The 21318-nt window shown below is 30.5% G+C and overlaps 1 protein-coding gene across 1 annotated transcript in view; it reads right to left on the reverse strand.

Annotated features, from left to right (window-relative positions):
• The window catches only part of LOC123302169 (atrial natriuretic peptide receptor 1), a 69526-nt gene that overhangs the window by 6191 nt on the left and 42017 nt on the right, over positions 1-21318 (reverse strand). The window contains exon 10 of the mRNA XM_044884996.1: positions 3996-4019. Coding sequence (XP_044740931.1) covers positions 3996-4019 — 24 coding nt within the window. The remainder of the gene's footprint in view (positions 1-3995; positions 4020-21318) is intronic.

Genomic DNA, 21318 nt, shown 5'->3' on the forward strand with positions numbered 1-21318 from the left:
ATATGATTGCGCCGTTAATTTTTCCACGGATTTCACTTTCGGTACGTGTTAATACCTCTCATTTTAATTGAAACTTTATTCATCAAGTGTTGTGTAGATACGGTTTTAGTTGCAATCGATTACGTAATAAACAATTTTTCATATCCATAATCTCCTACGCTTGTTGGATAAATTTCATAATTGATTTCATTTATTTAAATAAAAGGCTACACAGAGATATTTTTATTAAATGTCTTCTCAATTGTGTGGATCTATTTTTTCCTTCATTGTATATTTTTATTAATAAAATAACATCTTTTGACATGTTTGACGTTGTAGAGAAGAAATTTATTTAGACTGTGCATTGAATCACCTTAAAGGTTCGAAGGTGAAAGAATATGTTTCTTCTTCAAGGTTCAGATAGATAAGAGGTTTCCCACTTGTTGATTTGTATGAGTATTCTGTACAGTCCGATAACTTTAAATTACAAAATTGATCCCGGAAGTCTATTTCCATTATTTATAATTTTAATTAAACGGCGGGAATTTTTTGGGTCATTTTCAGATTGTTGTTAACTCGTAACGTGAAAACTGTGCATATCAAGAGAGGTGGAGGCTATAAAGCGGTGTTTTTTACTTTTAATTCCTATGAAACAGGCGGGTATCACGCTAGTTATAAATAATAGAGAGACACTTTTGGGAGTGGGAATTTTTTATTGGAAATTTCCACTTCTAAAATATTAATATTTTTGAAATATTGGCGTAAAATGAAGTAAATTTTTTTTCATCTTTAATTGTTTATAACTTTAGTAATTTAAGATTTGCTGAAAAAAGCTTCACGCACATTTTTCTAAACATCATTCCGAATTCAACAAGCTTTCACACGTAATTTTACGACCATTATTTCTATATTTCACCATTTTGAGCTTTTTTACTGGACTACACACTCTCGTCTTGCTTTGCAAGTATATCATTGCTATGACTGACAAGTGTTATGAGTTGCTGCGGTAAATTAAAGCCACAATATCTACTTAAGTGCCCAAATAATCTCATGAATGTCGACGTATATACTCACGTACAAGCTCGGATACAAAAAAAGAACGCTTTTTTAGCGAAGTCGGGCAAAGCGAGGTGAAGACAGGTGAGACACCACAACTATTATCTTCACATTCTCGTTGCTCGCTACTTTTATTTTAGCGACGGAGCCGTGCTCCTCTGAAGTTTTTTTTTACTGTATGCTTAAAGTTTATTTATTTTCCGTTGTTACGTGGGCATTGTAGAGACGCGTTTTGTTTTTAACAAAGTTGTTTTCGTATAAATTTTTTGCTTCGATCGTGCTATGACATAGTTTTTCATGGTAAGTCTAAATGAATTTTCTTTCCTAGAAAATTTAGAATTTTATTTGTTATCATGAATAGTGTATCAATTGTGACAAAAAAGCGTGCACGTAGGCGTGAATTATCATAAAAAATCGTTCTAATCGTTCTCCTTAAGATAAACGCTTATGTACCGAATACGGCGAGGTCAGATAGGTAAAAAATTTTTACAGTCAAAGTGCTAGAATGATTCAAATTATAATATCATACGGTTTCCAAAAAAAAAAAAAAATTTTAACCGGAACCACAAAGTTAATCTTTCGTTTCGAATTTTCGGGAATAAACCTTATATATTGAAAACGGTAAAGTTTGGTAGAAATTGTCAATATCCAAAAAATGCTCGGAATCGTCCAAAAAATAATATCTAAAACGCTTTCAAAGTAAATTTTTGACCGAAACAACAAAATAATCTTTATTTTCGTTAATAATGAGTTTTGTCAAAAACCGGGTTCTTTTTGTCAAATGCTTATATCTCGAAAAGGGTGAGGTTAGGTAAAAATTTTCAATGATCAAAAAATGCTTAAAATCGGCAAAAATATATAACTCAATAGTCCTTTTAAATTTTGAATAAAAAAATGTGGTGTCTGGAAATAGAAAAACCTTTAGTTGGCAATTCGCATGAATATGATTTTATTGAGTCAGTGCCGGACCAAGGGTGGATCAACTAAAGCGTGTGCTCCAAGCCAAAGGTTGCAAGGGACGTCAAAATTCAAATGCGAAAACCAATTTCACATTTTAAATGTTGATTATTGAAATACAAGTTAATTTTTGAGAAAAAAAGCGCCCAAAGATGATCTCAATCTACCTTGAATTGCGGGTAGAACCAGGGCTGTATTGAGGACACACAGGTATCTGGGTCATATTGCTTTTTCAGTTTTATTTCCTCGATTAATAGACATAATTGTGCTGGAAGAGAATTAAAATAATCAACAGTACTGGAAGAGAAATTATTAAGTTATAATTACGAAATCTTTATAAACAAAATCGTTCTTGCCAACTTTGTTGGTACATGTGTGAAAAAGAAATTCAATGCTGTGAAGCGCTAATTAAACACTTTTCTTTTGTTGCGCTTAATATTACATTGAATATTCAATTTTTAATAATTAATTAGCAAGATATTTATAAAAAATATAATTTAATGTATTAAAAATTTATTAACAATGTATTAAAAACTTTTTCTAAAAGCCGAACAACCTTGAGAGTTAGAGCACTCACAATCAACGGACATCAAACGTTCAAAGAAAAGCTGTTCAACTTTCAGACGTATTAATTTTATAAAAATAAATTCCGTAGGCAATATAAACCGCTTAAGAATACAGGTAGTACTTTACAATAAGTGTTACAAAATAGAAAGCCATAGATCGGAAGATCATTTTTTCAATACAATACACGTGACAGTGCACAAATTCGGCATCCAATTAAGACTCGAGGTCTGAGAAGTAATCATTTCTTAAGCGTTTAAATCGTCTAAGAATGTCAGTGATAACCAAAAACCATTTTCTTCGCAATTCAGAATCTATATTGTCATGACATTGGAAGTATTAACTTTGAAATGGTCCCGACCTGACAGTTTTTTTTGCACTCTCCGAATTTTGCCACCTGATAGCCCCTCGTGCCCCTGGTATAGATCCAGCGCTGCTTATTTTGTATATAAAGGCATGTTTCCCAATTTTGGAGGGCCATAGATTCATAAGTACCTACCCTCTTATCTACCATTCTGACCACTTACTTCTGAAAAATATTTGTCTATTTTGCTGGCACTTATGGTACTGTGATCATCAATTTTAATTCGAGCCAATGCCTTTAATTATGAAAGTAACAAAACTCATACAGCATCATTTCGCATCGGATAAAACAAAAATCACCGTCAATAAACAAATATAATACACAACAGGTCTTTGTAAAATTAGTTCCATTACTTTTGTATTTAATTCTATTAGACCGGAAGATAATGACAGAAAACGTTCTCCCATTTTCTACTGCATGCCTTTTTAAGAATTAATAATTGACCCTAAAATATGAAAGAGGGTTTATTGACAGCTGCTAGCTTGCACGTCATAAGGCCTTTTTGAAAAAAATTTTAGTGGTTTTTAGTGATATTATATTGCCTGCCTTTGTAACATAAGGTAGTGCAAATAAAGTCATGCTAAAATAATTGATGGCATGCATTTTGAAAACACGGAAATGTCCTATTTTTTTCTCATTTTTACGTAACCTTTTGATTCCATTCGGCCGTTGTAAATTGCTTGCCATCAATTATTTTAGCTTGACTTTGTTTGCACTACCTTATGTTACAAGGGCAGGCAATATAATTACACGAAAAACCACTAAATTTCTTGACAAAAAGAAAAGCCATTTTCCTTGCTGCCAATAATTTCTCCATCTTTGATATTTCAGGGTTAATTATTAATTCTTAAAAAGACATGCAGTAGAAAATGGGAGAACGTTTTATGTCATCATCTCCCGGTCTATATCTACGTGTATTAGAATGTCAAGAGATATGTAGAAGAGTATTAGCAGTTGTTACTACTTATATGTAATAATAGTTGCATATATTACAAAACATTTTCAATATTATCAACAAAGATTATATATATATTTTTATTTATTTATATTTTATAATACGTATTACTAGCTGTACCCTGCAACGTTTCGCTATACGTACGTTTTATAGTTGAATTTTGCTTGTGGGTATACAATATTTTTTAAACGACATAATTCTAAAAATGATTCTTAAGATTAACTTTGAGCTTTATTGATTGTGCTTGTGAACGTCAATTGAATTGGGATTTGCAAATCTTTTAAATTAAAGTGGTGTATCAGTCGGGAATTCGAGGAATGATGACATTAGGTAGCAGTTTTCTCTAAGTAATGACAATGTTAACTCAGGATTATTCATTCAAAATAAAATAAGGGTGAGGCACCCCCGTTATTTGCTACCCTTAAAAACCATTCCTTTATATGCGGTCTCAAGAAAGTATATTTTAAAAATTTGTAGTTTCTCAAAATAACCTTTCCGGGACATAATTCTGAAAATGATTCTTAAGATTAACTTTGAGCTTTATTGATTGTGCTTGTGAAAGTCAATTGAATTGGGATTTGCAAATTTTTTAAATTAAAGTGGTGTATCAGTCGGGACTATGGGAATTCGAGGAATGATGACATTAGGTAGCAGTTTTCTCGAAGTAATGACAATGTTAACTCAGGATTATTCATTCAAAATAAAATAAGGGTGAGGCACCCCCGTTATTTGCTACCCGTAAAAACCATTCCTTTATATGCGGTCTCAAGAAAGTATATTTTAAAAATTTGTAGTTTCTCAAAATAACCTTTCCGGGACCAGTTTTCTAAAATATTGTAATGATAATCGGAAAATTTGAAAATCCTTTGAAAATTGTATAAATTTTTTGGAAAATATGGAAAAATTCAAATTTTAATGGCTTAACTGTGTGATATATCATTTTCATAGTTTCTTTCATTTCTGACCTTGAATTTGATTTGTAAAATGAGATACAAATAATTGTACAAGAAAATTTTGGGAAATTGGTGAAAAATGAGGGAAAATTAAAAAAAAAATTAATTCACTTCTACCTTTCTCAGTGTTACAAATTCTAATTTCCCTTTCCTAATTATATGTCCCAAAAATTGTCTTTTGTGAACACTATTTAATAATTGTTTTTTTAGTCCAACCTTTCTCCACACTTTATCATTCGAGGTATAAGTCCATTCAACACCGACCATAAGTTAACACTGACCATAAGACCACACACACGATTGTAGAAGTTTTTGTTTAGTGTTTAAACTTATCACTTTATCACAAAAAATTGGTTGTAATTTGTTGAAAGTTATTTTCGCTTGAGAAATGCGTCTTTTTATTTCGTTTGCACACCTTCTATCATTGGTTATCACAGTTCCAAGATAGATGTGTTTATCAACCATATTTAATTCTTCGTTGATTATCTTTGCACTAATTTGTATTATTTTAAGTTTTTAAAATTTTTTTAAAATCAAAATAGGAATTTTTGTTCTTATATTATTTAAATTTATGCTATCTAGGTGCGTTATAAATTTATAAACGAATTAAAAAAATTACACAAATATTTTTACAAAAATAAGTTTTATATTAAATAAAATATTATGAGGTTTTGTGATTGTTATTAATTAATTAGTCTCGTAATCGTTCTTATTTAGTAAATTGTTACGTGATGGCCTATAATTGTTATTATTTATTTAATATTATTTTTTTAATTATTAGATACTTTTTTATTTATGCTTAGACAATGTTATTATTATATCGGAGATGCCCGATGATTGTTGTTATACTTATTTTATTTTTAGTTCTAATTGTTATTAATTTTTTATTTATACTCAGGCAACTCCTCAGACTTTTGACCATTGAGTATTATCTTTTATTCTGTTCTGTTATTCTATTAAAATATTACATTAGCACTCAAGAAATCCGATTCATCAGATTTCCCAAAATTTTCTAGTACAATTACTTTTATCTCATTTTCCAAATCAAATTCAAAGTCAGAGACCAAAGAAACTATTATAAATTATATATCACAGATTAAACTTTGAATTTTTCCGAATTTTCCACAATTTTCAAAGGATTATCAATTTTTCCCGTTTTTAAGGTCATTTTCGTGACGAGAGGGTTAAAAAAACATAGAAAACGACATGTGTCTCGTAATAATAAAATTTTCTCGATTTTGCGCTTTTTATAACATTAATTTGGAAAACTTTGGCCCCGGATTTGTGTTCATCAACGTCTCAAAAAATCTATGGAAACCCATTTTCAGGCCAAAAAAAGGTTTTTTGAGAAACTAAAAATTAAAAAACAATTACGGAGATTCCCCCCCCCTTATTATACCATGTATATGAAATATACCAAGGTATACTAAGTTTAGTCCTAAGTTTGTAACGCTTAAAAATATTGCTACTATGAACAAAATTTTGATATAGGTGCTCATAAAAACATTTAATTAGTCCATTTCCGGTAGTCTGTTTGTCTGTCGTCTATCGTCTGTCCGTCTGTCATCACGATTACACAAAAACGAAAAGAGGGCGTAAAAAGTGAGGCCGAGTTCGTAAATGAGCAACATAGGTCAAATGGGTCTTGGGTCCGTAGGACCCATTTTTTAAACCGCTAGAGATAGAACAAAAGTTTAAATAAAAAATGTTTCTTATAAAAAAAGAAACAACTTTTGTTTGAAACATTTTTTCGTAAATATCACTGTTTACCCGTGAGAGCGCAAATTATGTGCAAATTGTATAGCGTGTATTATATGAGAATATCAGTTATATATGTGTGACATTGTTTTTTTTTTTATTAACGGGTTCTTCCCCCTCCTTTTATTGGCCTAGTATTTAAATTCTAGATTATTAAAAGCAAAAGAATGTTATATGTCAAAATACATTTTAAATTCATTCCTTAAAAATGCTCGCAATATTGTGACAACGTATAAAAATGGTACAGTTAAATAATTTGATTAAAGTGTAAATAAAATATTGGATTATTTTTTACTATTCGTTATTCCTTCCTACATTCCTTCCAGGTCAAATCAAAAAGATAATAAATTAAAAAAAAAAAAAAAAATGCGTCAACATATATTTGTGATGTTTTAAAAATAAAATTTTTAATAGAATTTAACATAATCTGTATATGGATAATTAAGTTCGTATGGAAAAAAGTTTTTCCTCGCTGATAAATGAAATAAACAACAAAAATAATCATAATAATATTAAATACAGTATATATAAACAAAAATAGCAACACAACAATTCGTAGCGCAGGAGTTGAGAAAACTAAACGAATTCTCATAAGATTATTATTAATAAAAAACTTAACACTTTTTACTTTCAAATAAGTGAAAACAAACAATTGACTGAGTTATTTGTTGAAATACCATGTATAGATTGTGTTGATTACACTGTCACATTACACACACATACATGTCACACATACATAACTGATATTTCCATATAATACATACTATATAATTTGCATCCTCACGAGTAAACAGTGATATTTACGAAAAAAAGTTTCAAACAAAAGTTGTTTATTATATCATAAGGAACATTTTTATATTTAAACTTTTGTTCGAATCCTACGGACCCAAGACCCAATTGACCTATGTTGCTCATTTACGAACTTGACCTCACTTTTTACTACTTGAGCACTCTGTAAAAATTTCAGCTTGATATCTATTTTCGTTTTTGAGTTATCGTGATGATAGACGGACAGAAGACAGACGACAGACAGACAGACAACTGGAAATGGAATATTTAGGTGATTTTATGAACATCTATACCAAAATTTTGTTCATAGCATCAATATTTTTAAGCGTTACAAACTTGGGACTAAACTTAGTATGTCTTGGTATATTTCATATACACATGGTATAAAAATTAGTTAAGTATATTTAATTGATACTTCGTGAAAAAGCTGCAGTTTTTATCGTTAAAATAGACACTATTTCCAGGCATGTTACTTTGTTATACTTAGTCCTTTTAGGTTCCACGCTAGCTCTTTTTAAAAAAAGTAAAATGTAAAAGGAAGAAAAGTTCAATATTTTCAATATATATTGTATGGATTGCATTTATGACTTACATTGAAAATTTAATATTATTGTCTCACAAATTTAAATAAATAATTATGATAATTTATATTTGAAAAATAATATTTGTACAATTTGATTTCTTATTTTCACAATTTTTAATGCATTAAGTTTAATTAATTCGTGTTTTTCAATAATTTTAATTTGACATTTTCTATAACATTAACATGTAAAGAACTGCAAATTAGTCATAACAGCCTCCTTTAACACCAAAACTTTTCACTGGAAGCGCTGGCATCGATTTTATTGCCCCTACCATGACTACGCACACAACGAATAAAGATTTTTAAAAATTTTTATCATAAGCGATATCTTCATTTCCTTAGAAGGAAATTCACTAATAATATGATCATGTACTGATAAACAATGATTTTCATGTGGGTGTTGTCGACATGACCTATGCCTCTATGGCTGGTATTATGATAGATATTATTCTATTGTCGTTCGTGATTATATTTAGGGTACTGTAACTTGAGAAGGAAATATGATACGGTTACTAAACATTTGCATGTCAGTGTTTAATTTCATCATCCTAATAGTACGACAGCAGACCGTTGTCTTGTCTTGCTTTTTGCCTGCCATTAGTAAAAAGTGGCGTAAAATAAATTGATCAACCATGCCTAGTTTTGAAGTATAAATTTTGTATTCTTAGGGTTTTGAAAATGCCTAATGAGATCATACACTATTATACTCAAATGATTTGGATCTCGTGATAATTGAGATTCGCAAATAATTCTTCTTTAGTGATATTTCCTACCCAATATCGAGCAAAAACAGCTAAGCGTGTATGCTTTAGTGACGTCAGTGCTTTCTTCAAGACATCGCATAATATAAACGATGCAGAGTTAAGGTCAATTTTTTGACCTCTTAAGTTTTCGAAAAGTATTAAATTCTTTCTTTTATTGTGTTTCTAACTATGTCGAGCAATGACATTTGCAGCTGAGTAACTTATCACGCTCGTATGACAACTTTTGCAAATATATTTAATCGTAGACTGTTTATTTCCGGCTTCCATTTCATTTGCAATTAATTCATTGTGCCCTGATTTGCTTTTTTTTCGGATTTATTATTTGTTTCAAAATACCAGTTGTAGTCCATAATGTAACTATAATAACAAACAAGTGCGCGTTCGTAGATTCGTAGGTGCCATTGGCTCGCCATCCCTGCTCTAGTTCATTTTGGGAGAGGGGGCTTTACAGACATGTAAATGTGTTTTTCTTCTGGAAATCTCTTCCAAATGGCTGATACGAACTCCTATTTTTATAAAATAGATTTAGCTAGGATACAATTCTACACAACGAATTTCCGTGGAAATGGAACCGCTGAAAATGTGCAACAGTAGCGAGACATCCCCAAATTCCCATAAATCGTGTACTAGGAGTTATGAACGATTCATATGACATCCATACGGCTCGACATTGACCTTGATTAAAACTACCTTTTTTGTTTAAAACTTGGTCGTAAAAGATTTTTAAGGGTCAACGTATCTCCGAGTCATAAAATCTGCACAAGTTGATTATCCATAATTATTAAATTAGTAAAAATTCTAAGGTTTTGTTGATAAATATATCACATGTATATCACCAAATATACTTTAGAGAAAAAAGCATGGTACCTTTTTTACATTTTTTCAGTGCAGATTTTGTGACGTGAGTCACAATCTATCTGTATGTACGGAACCATTAATGTATGAGCAGGTTGTACTGTAAAACAAGCTTGTATAGTTTTGTTTTGTTTATTTTTATTTTTTTTTTCAGTCACACTGTTATATGCGTTTCTGTGTTTTGTTTTGTTCATGACTTTTCGACGCTTTTCATCCAGGGATATATTCAACACGTATGTATACATTGTAGACCTTTATAATGTTAAACGCCCCACTGTGTACAAAACACAGCTACTAAAATACTAAAATAAAAATAGTTTTTGAAGTTTTTAACTTACGAAAAACCTACGGAGGAGGTTGTAAATTCGACGATATTTGTAGCTCTCGACCAATAAAAGGAGGGCGTATACCAATAAAAGGAGGTTATAAGTTTACCGTGTGTATCTGTGTTACTGTCTGTGGCATCGTAGCTCCAAGACGGATGAACCGATTTTGATTTTGTTTGAAAGGTGACGTGATCAAGAGTGTCAGTTTGGAGAGATTCTCAGGGAAAAAACCGCAAGTTTCGACGCTTTAAGAGCCTTGCTCGTCTCTTTAGCCCACCCCAAATTGAAATGAAATGCTACATCCATGAGTGTAAGAAAGTACATAAACATTAAGCAATGTGTATAAGAAAGATACTATTATATATATATTGTAAGCTTCCTTGAATATGTTTGTAGCTTTGCTCGGTCGCAGTTGTATGGCAAGCAATCCTATATCAAACATATAATAGTATCTTTCTTATACACATTGCTTAATGTGTAGTTTTTTGCCGGAATTCAAAACAAAAATTTAGTTAGATTCTTGCACGGTAATTTTTTTTATATAGATTTTTATATTTTAAATTGCTATTTCAGTAAAATAAACAAACAAAAAAATTATTTTTTATTTTACAAAAGAATTTCGCTTAAGGCTAAAAACTACGAACGTAGAGCGTAATAAAAATGACATTTTTTGTTTGTAATGTCAATAACCCCTTATTTAAAAGCATTGTTCGAAACGTCTATATAACATAAAAACGTATAACCTAAATTAAATGAACAAATATCGCAAAGTAAATAATATTTGAAAAAAATATTTTTCAAGTTCTTTTGTTTTTCTTTTATTTTGACGAAAATCAATTACTAAATTATTTATGAGAGTCAACTTTATTTTAGGATGTATTTTCAGGTTAGCAGTTTTGATGTATTTGAGGGACTTTACCGATTAGTTAAATAAATCATAGTCCTCAAAAGTAGGCATAAAGTAAGTTCAAGTATAAATATTAGAAAAAAATTATACATATTTTCAATTTTGATGAATTATAACTTGACGAAAATTGGCAAAAAGTACCAAAGACTACCGAACTACAGAACAATTTCATGCGAATCCTGAATCACTGAAAAAAAAATTAAAATAATGACAACCTCACAAGTTGGCCGTTTCATATTGAAATAAAGTAAAAATACTTTTAAACAATTGCCTAACGATTGGAACAAGTACAGCTAAATATTTGTATTTACAATAGAATGGGATTGAATTTAAAATATGAAATCATTGATACAAAATCACTGAAGTTAAATAAACAAAATCATTACTTCTATGAAAGAGAATGATTTTGGTTTAAAGTCATGCATTTAATTGATTGAAAATAAAATTGTACTTAGTTGGAATATATGTATAATCGTGTAAATAAAGCGAATATACAAATTAAAATAACATATTTTTACGTTTGTTTTAAATATAGAATAAGGTTAGTACGAAAACATATTTATCATGTCTAGACCATATGTGATTGAGACAACTTCATGAAGATTGTTGTTACCAGTTAACAGAGATTTTGAAATAAATTTGGTATATATGTAACAAGCGCAGTTGGTTAAGTTGTAGACTTAGAACACTAAAATCAATAGTAATCCATATGTCGCTGATTCAATTGAAATTTATTTTTTGTTTAAATAAACCTATTAGGAAGTATAAACCTATTTTTTTACCTGCTCGTGTAGTTGTGACAATCACATCAGTATTTTGTTATGATATTAATATAATTCAAAACAACAATATTTGAAATTTATTAGACAATATACTACTTTCATACAAACAACTCATACGTTTGTGTCAACTTCACCACTTAACTCTGTATGGTAGTTGGTATTAAGAATTTTTTTTCAGTGCAGATTTTCATACACCGCTCGTCTCCTTTAATCGGGTTGGGCTTGAGAGTTAATATTTTAATAACATCTCAGATCTACCAAATATACAAAAGTATTTTATTAAAATTGGTCAAGCCGTTTTGGAAGATTGCGACTACAAACACCGTGACACGAGATTTTTATATATGTAAGATTATTTCAAAAGCACAGTTTGTTTTTAAAAAAGTTCATAACATTTTTTAAATGTTTTTCACTGATAAAAATTTGTTATCAAAGCTGTTCCAATATATAAGCACAACTTCATAAGATTACTTATTCAATTTAAAAGTACGTGATTTTTTCCCTATTTATTCTTGAATTAAATAGTCCAGGCAAATTAGGAATTTGGTTCGTGAAAATCTGAAACGAGTATTTTCTCAACGTAAAGTTTTAAGTTTATAATTTTTTTTAAATAATTTTCGTGACCCATACACGTAAGTTTTTAAATATAGGCAATTTTTTCACACAAATATGTTGAAAGTAAACTAAAATTTTTAGAAAACTATATATAACCTGCAAGAAAGGTTTAAGAAACAAAGTTTTCTGAGTAATTTGTGGTTGAAATAATCCTTGACCTACAAATTTGTATCACTTTCCTTCCACAATTTCATTTTTTATATAGCCATTTGCGATATAGTTTAAGTTTGGTTAGGCTATTTTGGCTGTCCACGAAGGACGCACTGAGGCTATAGAGCCCATTGTGATACCATATATGTGTTTTATCACCTTTCCGCTGATAATTTCATTTATCAGCTCCTCAATTTCAAAGGTTGAGTGCACCTCCTTCATGCATAAACTTTAAGTTGAGAAACAGCTCATTTTAGAATTTAACGAAAATCAAATAATAAATAATTAATTTGCTCGGTCTAAAAGGTACACTTGCAATGAGAATGCGTTCGAGTTGCCTGTTATATATAAGTATAATTATGTTTCTTAATACATTTATATGAAAATATATAAAAAAAAGTTTTCTTCAATTTTCCACTAGATATAATATTAAATCTAGTACCTACTCTCTTATGATGAAGGTATTTTCTTTTTATAAATATTTCAATTTTCTTTTTATTATTTTATTCAACCCTATCGCATGAACATTTTCCCTCAATTGAAAATCAAAGCTTAGATGTATAACTACTAAATTATTTTACTCGATCTTAAACTTAAGATTTCGTAAGACTTTTTTTTTTTGGATAATTTTAGATACATATGATTTTGGATAATTATGTCTTGTCAGACGGACAGACGTGGTATCGCTTTAAGCATGATGATTCTCCTGAGGGCCCGTCCTGCCCAGGAGTTACTGAAGATGCATAGCACTTTTGCATTGTGTGCCCTCGTTTTAGCCTTCAGCGTGACGAATTAGAGACAGTCCTGACTAGGAAAATTCAACCAGAGACAACAGTAGAAGCAATGCTGTCATTAAAGGCGGCCTGGAACGCAATAAACACTTTTGCCATAGTAGAAATTACAAAGTTGCGGTCCATAAAGAAAAGAAGAGCGAATGACGCCAGTTAGAAGAGTAAGAAGAGTAACATCTTAGCTACCAGAAGGAAGAGCAGTAGTTAGATCCTCCCCATGAAGTAATGCCTAACGGCGGTTTCCGTGGGGATCAAAGGTTGGAGGATAGCGGAGGTTTTTAGTCGGTATTAGCATTGACAGATCTGCCATTCAATGTTCGAGTCCGACATATAAAGGCGAAACACCTAAGCCTGGAATACGTAAATGTATTTTCCTCCGCTACAAACAAAAAACAGACTGACAGACAGACAGACAGGCAAGCAGGCAGGCAGACAGACAGAACAGACAGACGGAAGGACAACCGAAAATGGACTAATTAGGTGATTTTATGAACACATATTTCAAAATTTTGTTGGCAGCATCAATATGAGTTACAAATTGGGAATTAAACTTAGTATACCTTGATATATTACTTATATACATGGTATAAAAATGAATGATTAAAAAAATAATTCTTGGAAGCTTAACCGTTTCCTGTTGAAATTAACAACGACGCAGAATTTATATATTTAGAAAAATAAAATTGTTGATATCGAATTTTCATATTATTCGATTATTTATAATTAAATCAAGAGCTCCCTACAATTTTCAATGAAACCTAATTGCTTCCGGTTGGATATCGGTATGTCAAAAATATTTATTATTTAAACTATTTTAAGCTATATTACCTAAATAAAATGAATGGCAGTCTTATTTAAATACTTCCTTTTCATTTGCTTCTATTTTTATAAATTTGATAAATTATTATTATCTTCTTAAAATTTGTTGTATGTGTATTATATACAGGAAGTTCAAGACCTCCCCCCTAAAGTTTTAGAAAATAATGACTGAAAATGGTAGTTTTGGATTTGAGCTTAACTTTGACCATAAAGACCACTTCAAAGCCAAGTGAATTTCAGCAATTTTATTCTAATACTTTTATACATATAGTAAATTCATTAAAGTTAGTGTGGCAAATGATGGCCTGGGTCCTATCATAGCCCACTTTTAAAAAATAAGTATGTAATCACTAATTCATTTCATATTTCATGGGTATCAGTAAAAACTATCACATTCAAAAAGGTAATCCCACCTAGACACAAGTATACCGCCATTTTAACGTTGACGCAGTACATTTTCATACCAACACGTTTGCACATTGAATGAAAGTAAAGTTTCTGTTTTTATTTGATAATTACTTTTTACCAGGAATTTATTACAATTGTTTACGGTTTCGTATGATGTCCCGGTAATGGAGGTCAACCCTGTAAATGGACAAACGTGGCTTAGAGAAGTCCCTCAGTCCCTCAGACTTCTGTATCTACAATACGAGTAAGACTGAGACAACCTAACCAGTGACAACCAAAAATACGAGTTACACAGAGAGACAACCCTTTTTTTTCTACCTATCTCATTACTATAACAGAAACTGAGATAGGTAGAAGAGTCGTATACCAGTCTCGCTTCCTCTTCTATGAGCAATGCGAACTTAGATAAAGAGACACACAATAAAGTTTATGGCACACAATAAAGTTATAACAATGGTGACTTCGACTTAAAATAACTCGTCCATGCTTGCTGTAAAACAACATCTATAAAAAAAAGTAAATACAATGCAATCTTTAAATAACGTATCTCAATATAACGAATTCCTCGATTTAACGAATTTTTCGTGATATCCTTGAATTGTTAAGAGTCAATCTAAAATATACCTTCATATTGTTTTTTTTTTTTGCAAATAACCTCTTTATAACGAATTTTCAACTATCAAAAACAAAAGGTAAATATTTTTAACCACCAAAAACAATTCCTGCCAATAAATGACCGTTAACCCCATAGTATATGATTCATGTCGCGACAGGTTCCAACCCGTTTTTTTCGTAAAACAATCATTGTTTTTTGATAGAAAGTAATATAAACACTACTGCTTGTCACTATTGTTAAAGATTCAAGTTGCAATGGCTCAGAAACGTAAAAGGTGTTCCTTATCAGTTGCAGAAAATCGAAACATCATTAATTACCTCTTAATAACCAATTTAGACTAATTTAACCTCAATATAATAAATTTCACCTTAACGAATTATTTTATATAACGAATGTTTGTTATTTCGAGGTTGCACTGTAATTAGCATACATACAATAACCTCAAGAGAGAGAAATGTGGTAAACGTTGATTAAATTCCCATAGCTTGAAGAGAAACGTACTATAACTTGCTGTTTTCGTGTTATCCTCCAAAACTCCGGAAACAATTTGTAAGTAAGAATATCTTCCAGGAAAGAAAATAACTTGGTGGAGCCAAATGGTAAGCAAAATAAACGTTATTATCTCCAACTCCGGAAGCAATTTCTCAGTAAGAATACCTTCCAGGAAAGAAAGAAACTTGTTGGAGCCAAAAGATAAGCAAAATAAACGTTATCATCTGCTAACTCCGGAAACAATTTCCCAGTAAGAATACCTTCCAAGAAAGAAAGGAACTTGGTGGAGCCAAGAGGTATAAAATAAACTTCTGTAAACAAATTAAACTAGTGACCCTTGAACTATATACCTATTAAAATCTGACTCTTGTATAAAAACTTGTTTACAAGTTGATATTGTTTCTTTGAACTATTTTTATCACGTAGATAATTTTCTTTGGAAAGAAATCATGAAAACAGATGAATAGTTGTATACCTAACATAGGTAATGAATACAAAATAGATGTATCAAAAACATTAACTGAAGCGCGAAATCATTGAATCAAGAATGCATTTTTCTTTGAATTTCACTATAATTAATGTTTAAACATTCCAAATGATTCCACAAGTTCTATTCCCGTTTTGCATTATTTTAAATTTGTAAACAATTTTCGGTTTTAGAAAAGGTATTCGTTGTGTGCGTAGTCATGGTGGGGATAATAAAATCGATGCCAGCGCTTTAAGTGAAAAATTTTGGAGATAAAGTGGGCTGTTATGACTAATTTGCAATTCTTTACATGTTAATGATATAGAAACTGTCAAATTAAAATGATTGAAAAACACTAATTAATTAAACTTAATGCATTAAAAATTGTGAAAATAAGAAATCAAATTGTACAAATATTATTTTTCAAATGTTAATTATCGTAATTATTTATTTAAATTTGTGAAACAAGAATATTAAATTTTAAATGTAAGTTTTCAATGCAATCCACACAATTATATATGCATCCATTAATTCTATAATTAAAGTAGTGTATCGTTGTCATGGAAACGAAATTCACGCTCGGAGCGAATATGCATTTACAAAAAACATATCGACTTTATTTTTTTTGTACCATGTATATATGTAATATATATATCAAGGTATACTAAGTTTAGTCCCAAGTTTGTAACGCTTAAAAATATTGATGCTATGAACAAAACTTTGGTATAGGTGGTCATAAACTCACCTAATTAGTCCATTTTCGATTGTCTGTTCGCTTGACAACACGATAACTCAAAAACGAAAAGAGATATCAAGCTGAAATTTTACAGCGTGCTAAGGACATAAAAAATGAGGTAGAGATGGATCCGTAGAACCCATCTTGTAGACCGTTAGAGATAGAACAAAAGTTAAAGTGTAAAAAATAAAAAACTTTTGGTTGAAACAATCAAATCAAATTTTATAATATATATTATATGGGAATATCAGTTATGTATACTCTATGTCAAAAAAAATGCTCGTTTTAAAACATTCTAAGTGTTACTATTATAACATAACATTTGATGAGTACGCTTAGAATGTTTTAACTGTGCGATTTTTATGGAATCAAGTATATGTGTAATGTGACAGGGTAATCAACACTGCCTACACATGGTATTTCAACAATTAACTCAATCAATTGTTTGTTTTCACTTGTTATATTTATTCCCTGTAAATTTTTTTGTTCCTAGGGATTGTTTTTTAATCTCTATGTTTTAAAACTAATTTCAGGACACATTTGCGCGATCTAAAACGAATGGAAAAAAAAAACAAAATTTTTGCTATAAAACAAAATTCAATTTTGCTATAAAGCAATAATTCGAAGCTCTCCACAAAATTGTAACCAATACTTTTGAAAAAGACCCTCCGAAATTAATCTAGGAAAAATAACACACTTACACCGTCTTAATATTTTCAGAAAGCTACATAGGTACTGACTATCAACCGTCTTTCATAGTTTCGGAGAAACTCTTTCGAAACCAAATAACCAAATTTCGCAATTGAGTACCTTGAGGTTTCCAGAACTCTTATCGAAAACTATAAAAATTCCCCATTAATAGAGAAGTATAAATTGGCTTTTAATTGTGTTTAATTTCATACCAACAACTTTTGTGAGAAATCGAATTTCATCTTTCAGCCCTTTAATATCATCAGATGTAATTGGCATAAAATTATGCACAATAGATGAACAAATTAAAGACGCGAAAAAATTTCTGTGTACGCTGGAGAGAAATTTCGTTACGTTTTCGTAATCTACGTGCTTTGAAAAATGACGCAGTTAAAATTTTTGATTCTTGTCTCGATTACAATAACTTCTATTTATCGATTTTTGTTTTTTTTTTCAGAAACGGAAATACAAGTTCAAAACTAACAAGCAACATATTTCTCTATCTAAATAAGATAATTTTTCATTTTCCTTGAATTTTATTTTATATGTACAAATGCTTACAAAAAATGCACATACTCTTTTTAATCAAATAATGTGAATAAATGTAGAAACCAACCATTTATCGAAATTTTTCAGATTGTTAGAGACATTGTCACTCAGAGTGAAAACAAAATAATTCAACATATAGCATAGGTCTAATAGATGCAGTGAACAATCTATGGACCATTTTGGCCAGTAAGCCGCACTGTTTTCCAACTCTTTTGCAGTTATAAAATGTCCAGTTGCATCCCTTCTTTCGAAAACGACTTCACTCATTTCGTAAATCATTTACTCGCTGACAAAAGAGATAAGATTAAAAAGTGTTCCACAGAACGGTCCTTCAACTAATCAATTGTTTTGTCAGCGAATAAATGAGTGACCTTTCGCTTTGCATATACAGAAAAACTGATAAAATTTGTTTTTTACTTTTTACATATAACCCTTTTTTGGCAGGACAATTTATGTATTAAATTTTTATTAGCCTCAGGCGTCGGTAAACGGCGTTGACACGGAGTGCACTTTCGCTCTCCTGACATAAAAGAAAGCACAAATAAAAAGAGAGAATTCTTTTTTTTAATATTAAGCTACGTTTGGGTCCAATGTTTTTCGACACCTTGTCAAATATATCATCATATCAGTGTCTTCTCGTTATAAAATAATGTCTTGCAGATGAATTCATCCCTCCAAAAGTTATAGGGAAGATGAGTAAAAGAGTCACAGTCCTTGACTTGTTAAAAATAGATAAATAATATACATAATTTCTATAAATATAGTTTTTATAGAAAATGAATTGAATTTGTATGTACCAAAATTATTTTTTCTTGGCCCATGCTGAAGTGAAAATTTTCGGACAGAAAATACATACACATTCTCACCCTTATACCGATTTTCAAACCCCCGGATAAGTCCAAAAGTAGCGATATGTAATACAAACCATACCTCCCTGTTGATTTTCGATGAAGTGCCATAATCTTATGGAAAATATGACTAAAAGTCTAAAAAAAAAGTATAAACCCATCATTTTTTTCAATTACATAAATTAAAGTTAAATAAAAAATTTTTTATTTTTTCTTCAAGTCGTATTCTTCTTATTAAATTTTTAACAGTTGAAAGAATTTTAAATATTATATAAATATTATTTTTAAAGAAAAATTTAATTATAAGAAAATTTATGATTAGAGAAGTGAGTTTTCAGTTTACATCATCGCGATGACGTACCTAAAGATGTGAGGTAGTTACTTCGTAATATCTTCGTAACAAGCCAAGGTTCTAGTTGGAGTTGAGTAAGCAAAGCACTGAGGTATTTACATTTTTTATTTAATTTCATATCATTTTCAGGCAGTTTGAGACATCGATGAACGAAAACAGAGTTTATGAAACGCGTTGCGGTCAAAAAGCTACTATTGCCGAGTCATCCTCTGAATAGTCGGACTTAAAATTGCTGGGGAAAATGTATAATTATACGGTAAAATCTGTGAAATCATTCAAAGAAATATTTTTCCTCGGAGAGTAGGGGGGCTTAAGCAGTTACTTACATTGCCTAATAGATAATTCGCCCCTGCCTAAGAATACCGTTGTAACGCCCTCTAATGAATTCGACTACTGAATTTTTGGTACAGTAGGTAAACCATACCTGATTTGTTTCCTCTAGCCTTCAATTCTATTCGCACTTTCCTTCAACCCCATGAGGGATAGTTATCTGTGAGATAAAGAAGTCACTGCAGTAACGGTTAAGCATTCTAAGAAGGAAGTTTATTTCTTTACAGTTCTTTCCAACAAGGAAGAGCCTTGTACCACTCTTATTAGTTATAATTGACTTGGTTTATGCGTGGCCAACTCCAGTAATTAATTTCCCATGCAAGGACTAATCCACTCAGTTCATTTCAGGTAGTTGGCTTGGTTTGGGGATAGAGTTAGAATCTCAGAATATTTTAAATATTTGTGTAATTATTAAGGATATCATAATACAAATTCCATCAAAATTTTAAGTCGATTGACCGTCTCTAACTTGAGATAAACCTAATAAAATTTTGGATCAATAACATGAAGAGCATTGGAGAGGTTGTGTTTTTAAAAACTTTTTAATTCTAGACAAAAAAGGATTTATGCGTAGAATATGATGAGGTTTACCACGCCATTCGTAGCAACAAATATATAATTACCCTTTTATTTTAGTTTGCTCAATTCCAGTCAGTGTCTAGTAAAATTTGTAGTATACCGGATGTAATAAATTATGTAAGGAACGGCAACTTGAAAAGAGTTAATATTATTTAATATTTTTACGATGAAATCGATTTGATAATTTTTCATATATAGCCATGGAAATAAAATTTACTCTGAAATAAAATTAACTGTATATTTTTATAACTTTTAGATATGCAGAAAAATGCAATTATAGGAGTAAAATGACCTTTGACATAATTTTTGTAGCACAGAAAATAAAGTCAAATATTGACGGTCAGATAAATAATTAAGAGAAGAAAATGAAAATTTGGTTATAGATAGTTGATAGGATAGTTCCTTTTAAGAATTTTTTTGTTGGTTTTGGTTAAGACTGTTTAGGTAGTATCATTCAATTCGCAGGGTTTATACTGCCTAGAATTAATAAGCGTTTTCTTTTTTGAATTTCGGGGAGCGATATATCAAAAACGGTTTGAAGTATGGGTGAAGTATGTTTTTGCAATAATCAAAAGAACCGATGGGGAAAACTGGCCAGGCGGACGAGTTCTACGACCAAAAACATAGGAAAACTCTTACACCTCTAAACACCAACTAAATATTTAGAGTTCCATTGTCAAACAGTAAAAACAAAGAAGACGTCCTGGGATCCCGCTCGCCACTTGGAGTTTCAGGTTTAAACCTTATTATCTTTTGCATAGAACCGCTCCTGATTAGTTCTACAAACGCGAGCGCCTGTATTTTTCTAATATGTAATGGAAAATCTATTATAATTTCTAATTAACATCTATTCAAAGCTGAGCTTTGTGTTTGGTTTTAGTTATACATATTTTAAGGTATAAACTAGAATACATATCAAAATCACCAAGGAATATGGCCGTGGGCCATTTAAATTGTGGTGTTTACATTATTATATTTCCAAATAATTTAACAGATTATGAAATATGTGATTTTATAGGGAGAGTGTCTCGGTTGCCAACGCTTGTAATGAAAATTGTCACTCAATTTTTGCAAGTATCTAATAAATTTTTGACGATCAATCAGCTTCGATTTCTATTCGACCAATGAACTAGAATCACGTTATCTTTTTTGGCTAATGATATTAGAATGTTTTATCAAATGATTTTGACACTTAAAATAAAAGTTAAAACTTAAAACTATAATTATAAGTTTAAAATAAATTACTAAACTTAATAATTTTTCAAAGTTTATCATTAATTCTCGA

Source organism: Chrysoperla carnea, chromosome X (genome assembly GCF_905475395.1).
Source record: "Chrysoperla carnea chromosome X, inChrCarn1.1, whole genome shotgun sequence".
Lineage (NCBI taxonomy): Eukaryota > Metazoa > Arthropoda > Insecta > Neuroptera > Chrysopidae > Chrysoperla > Chrysoperla carnea.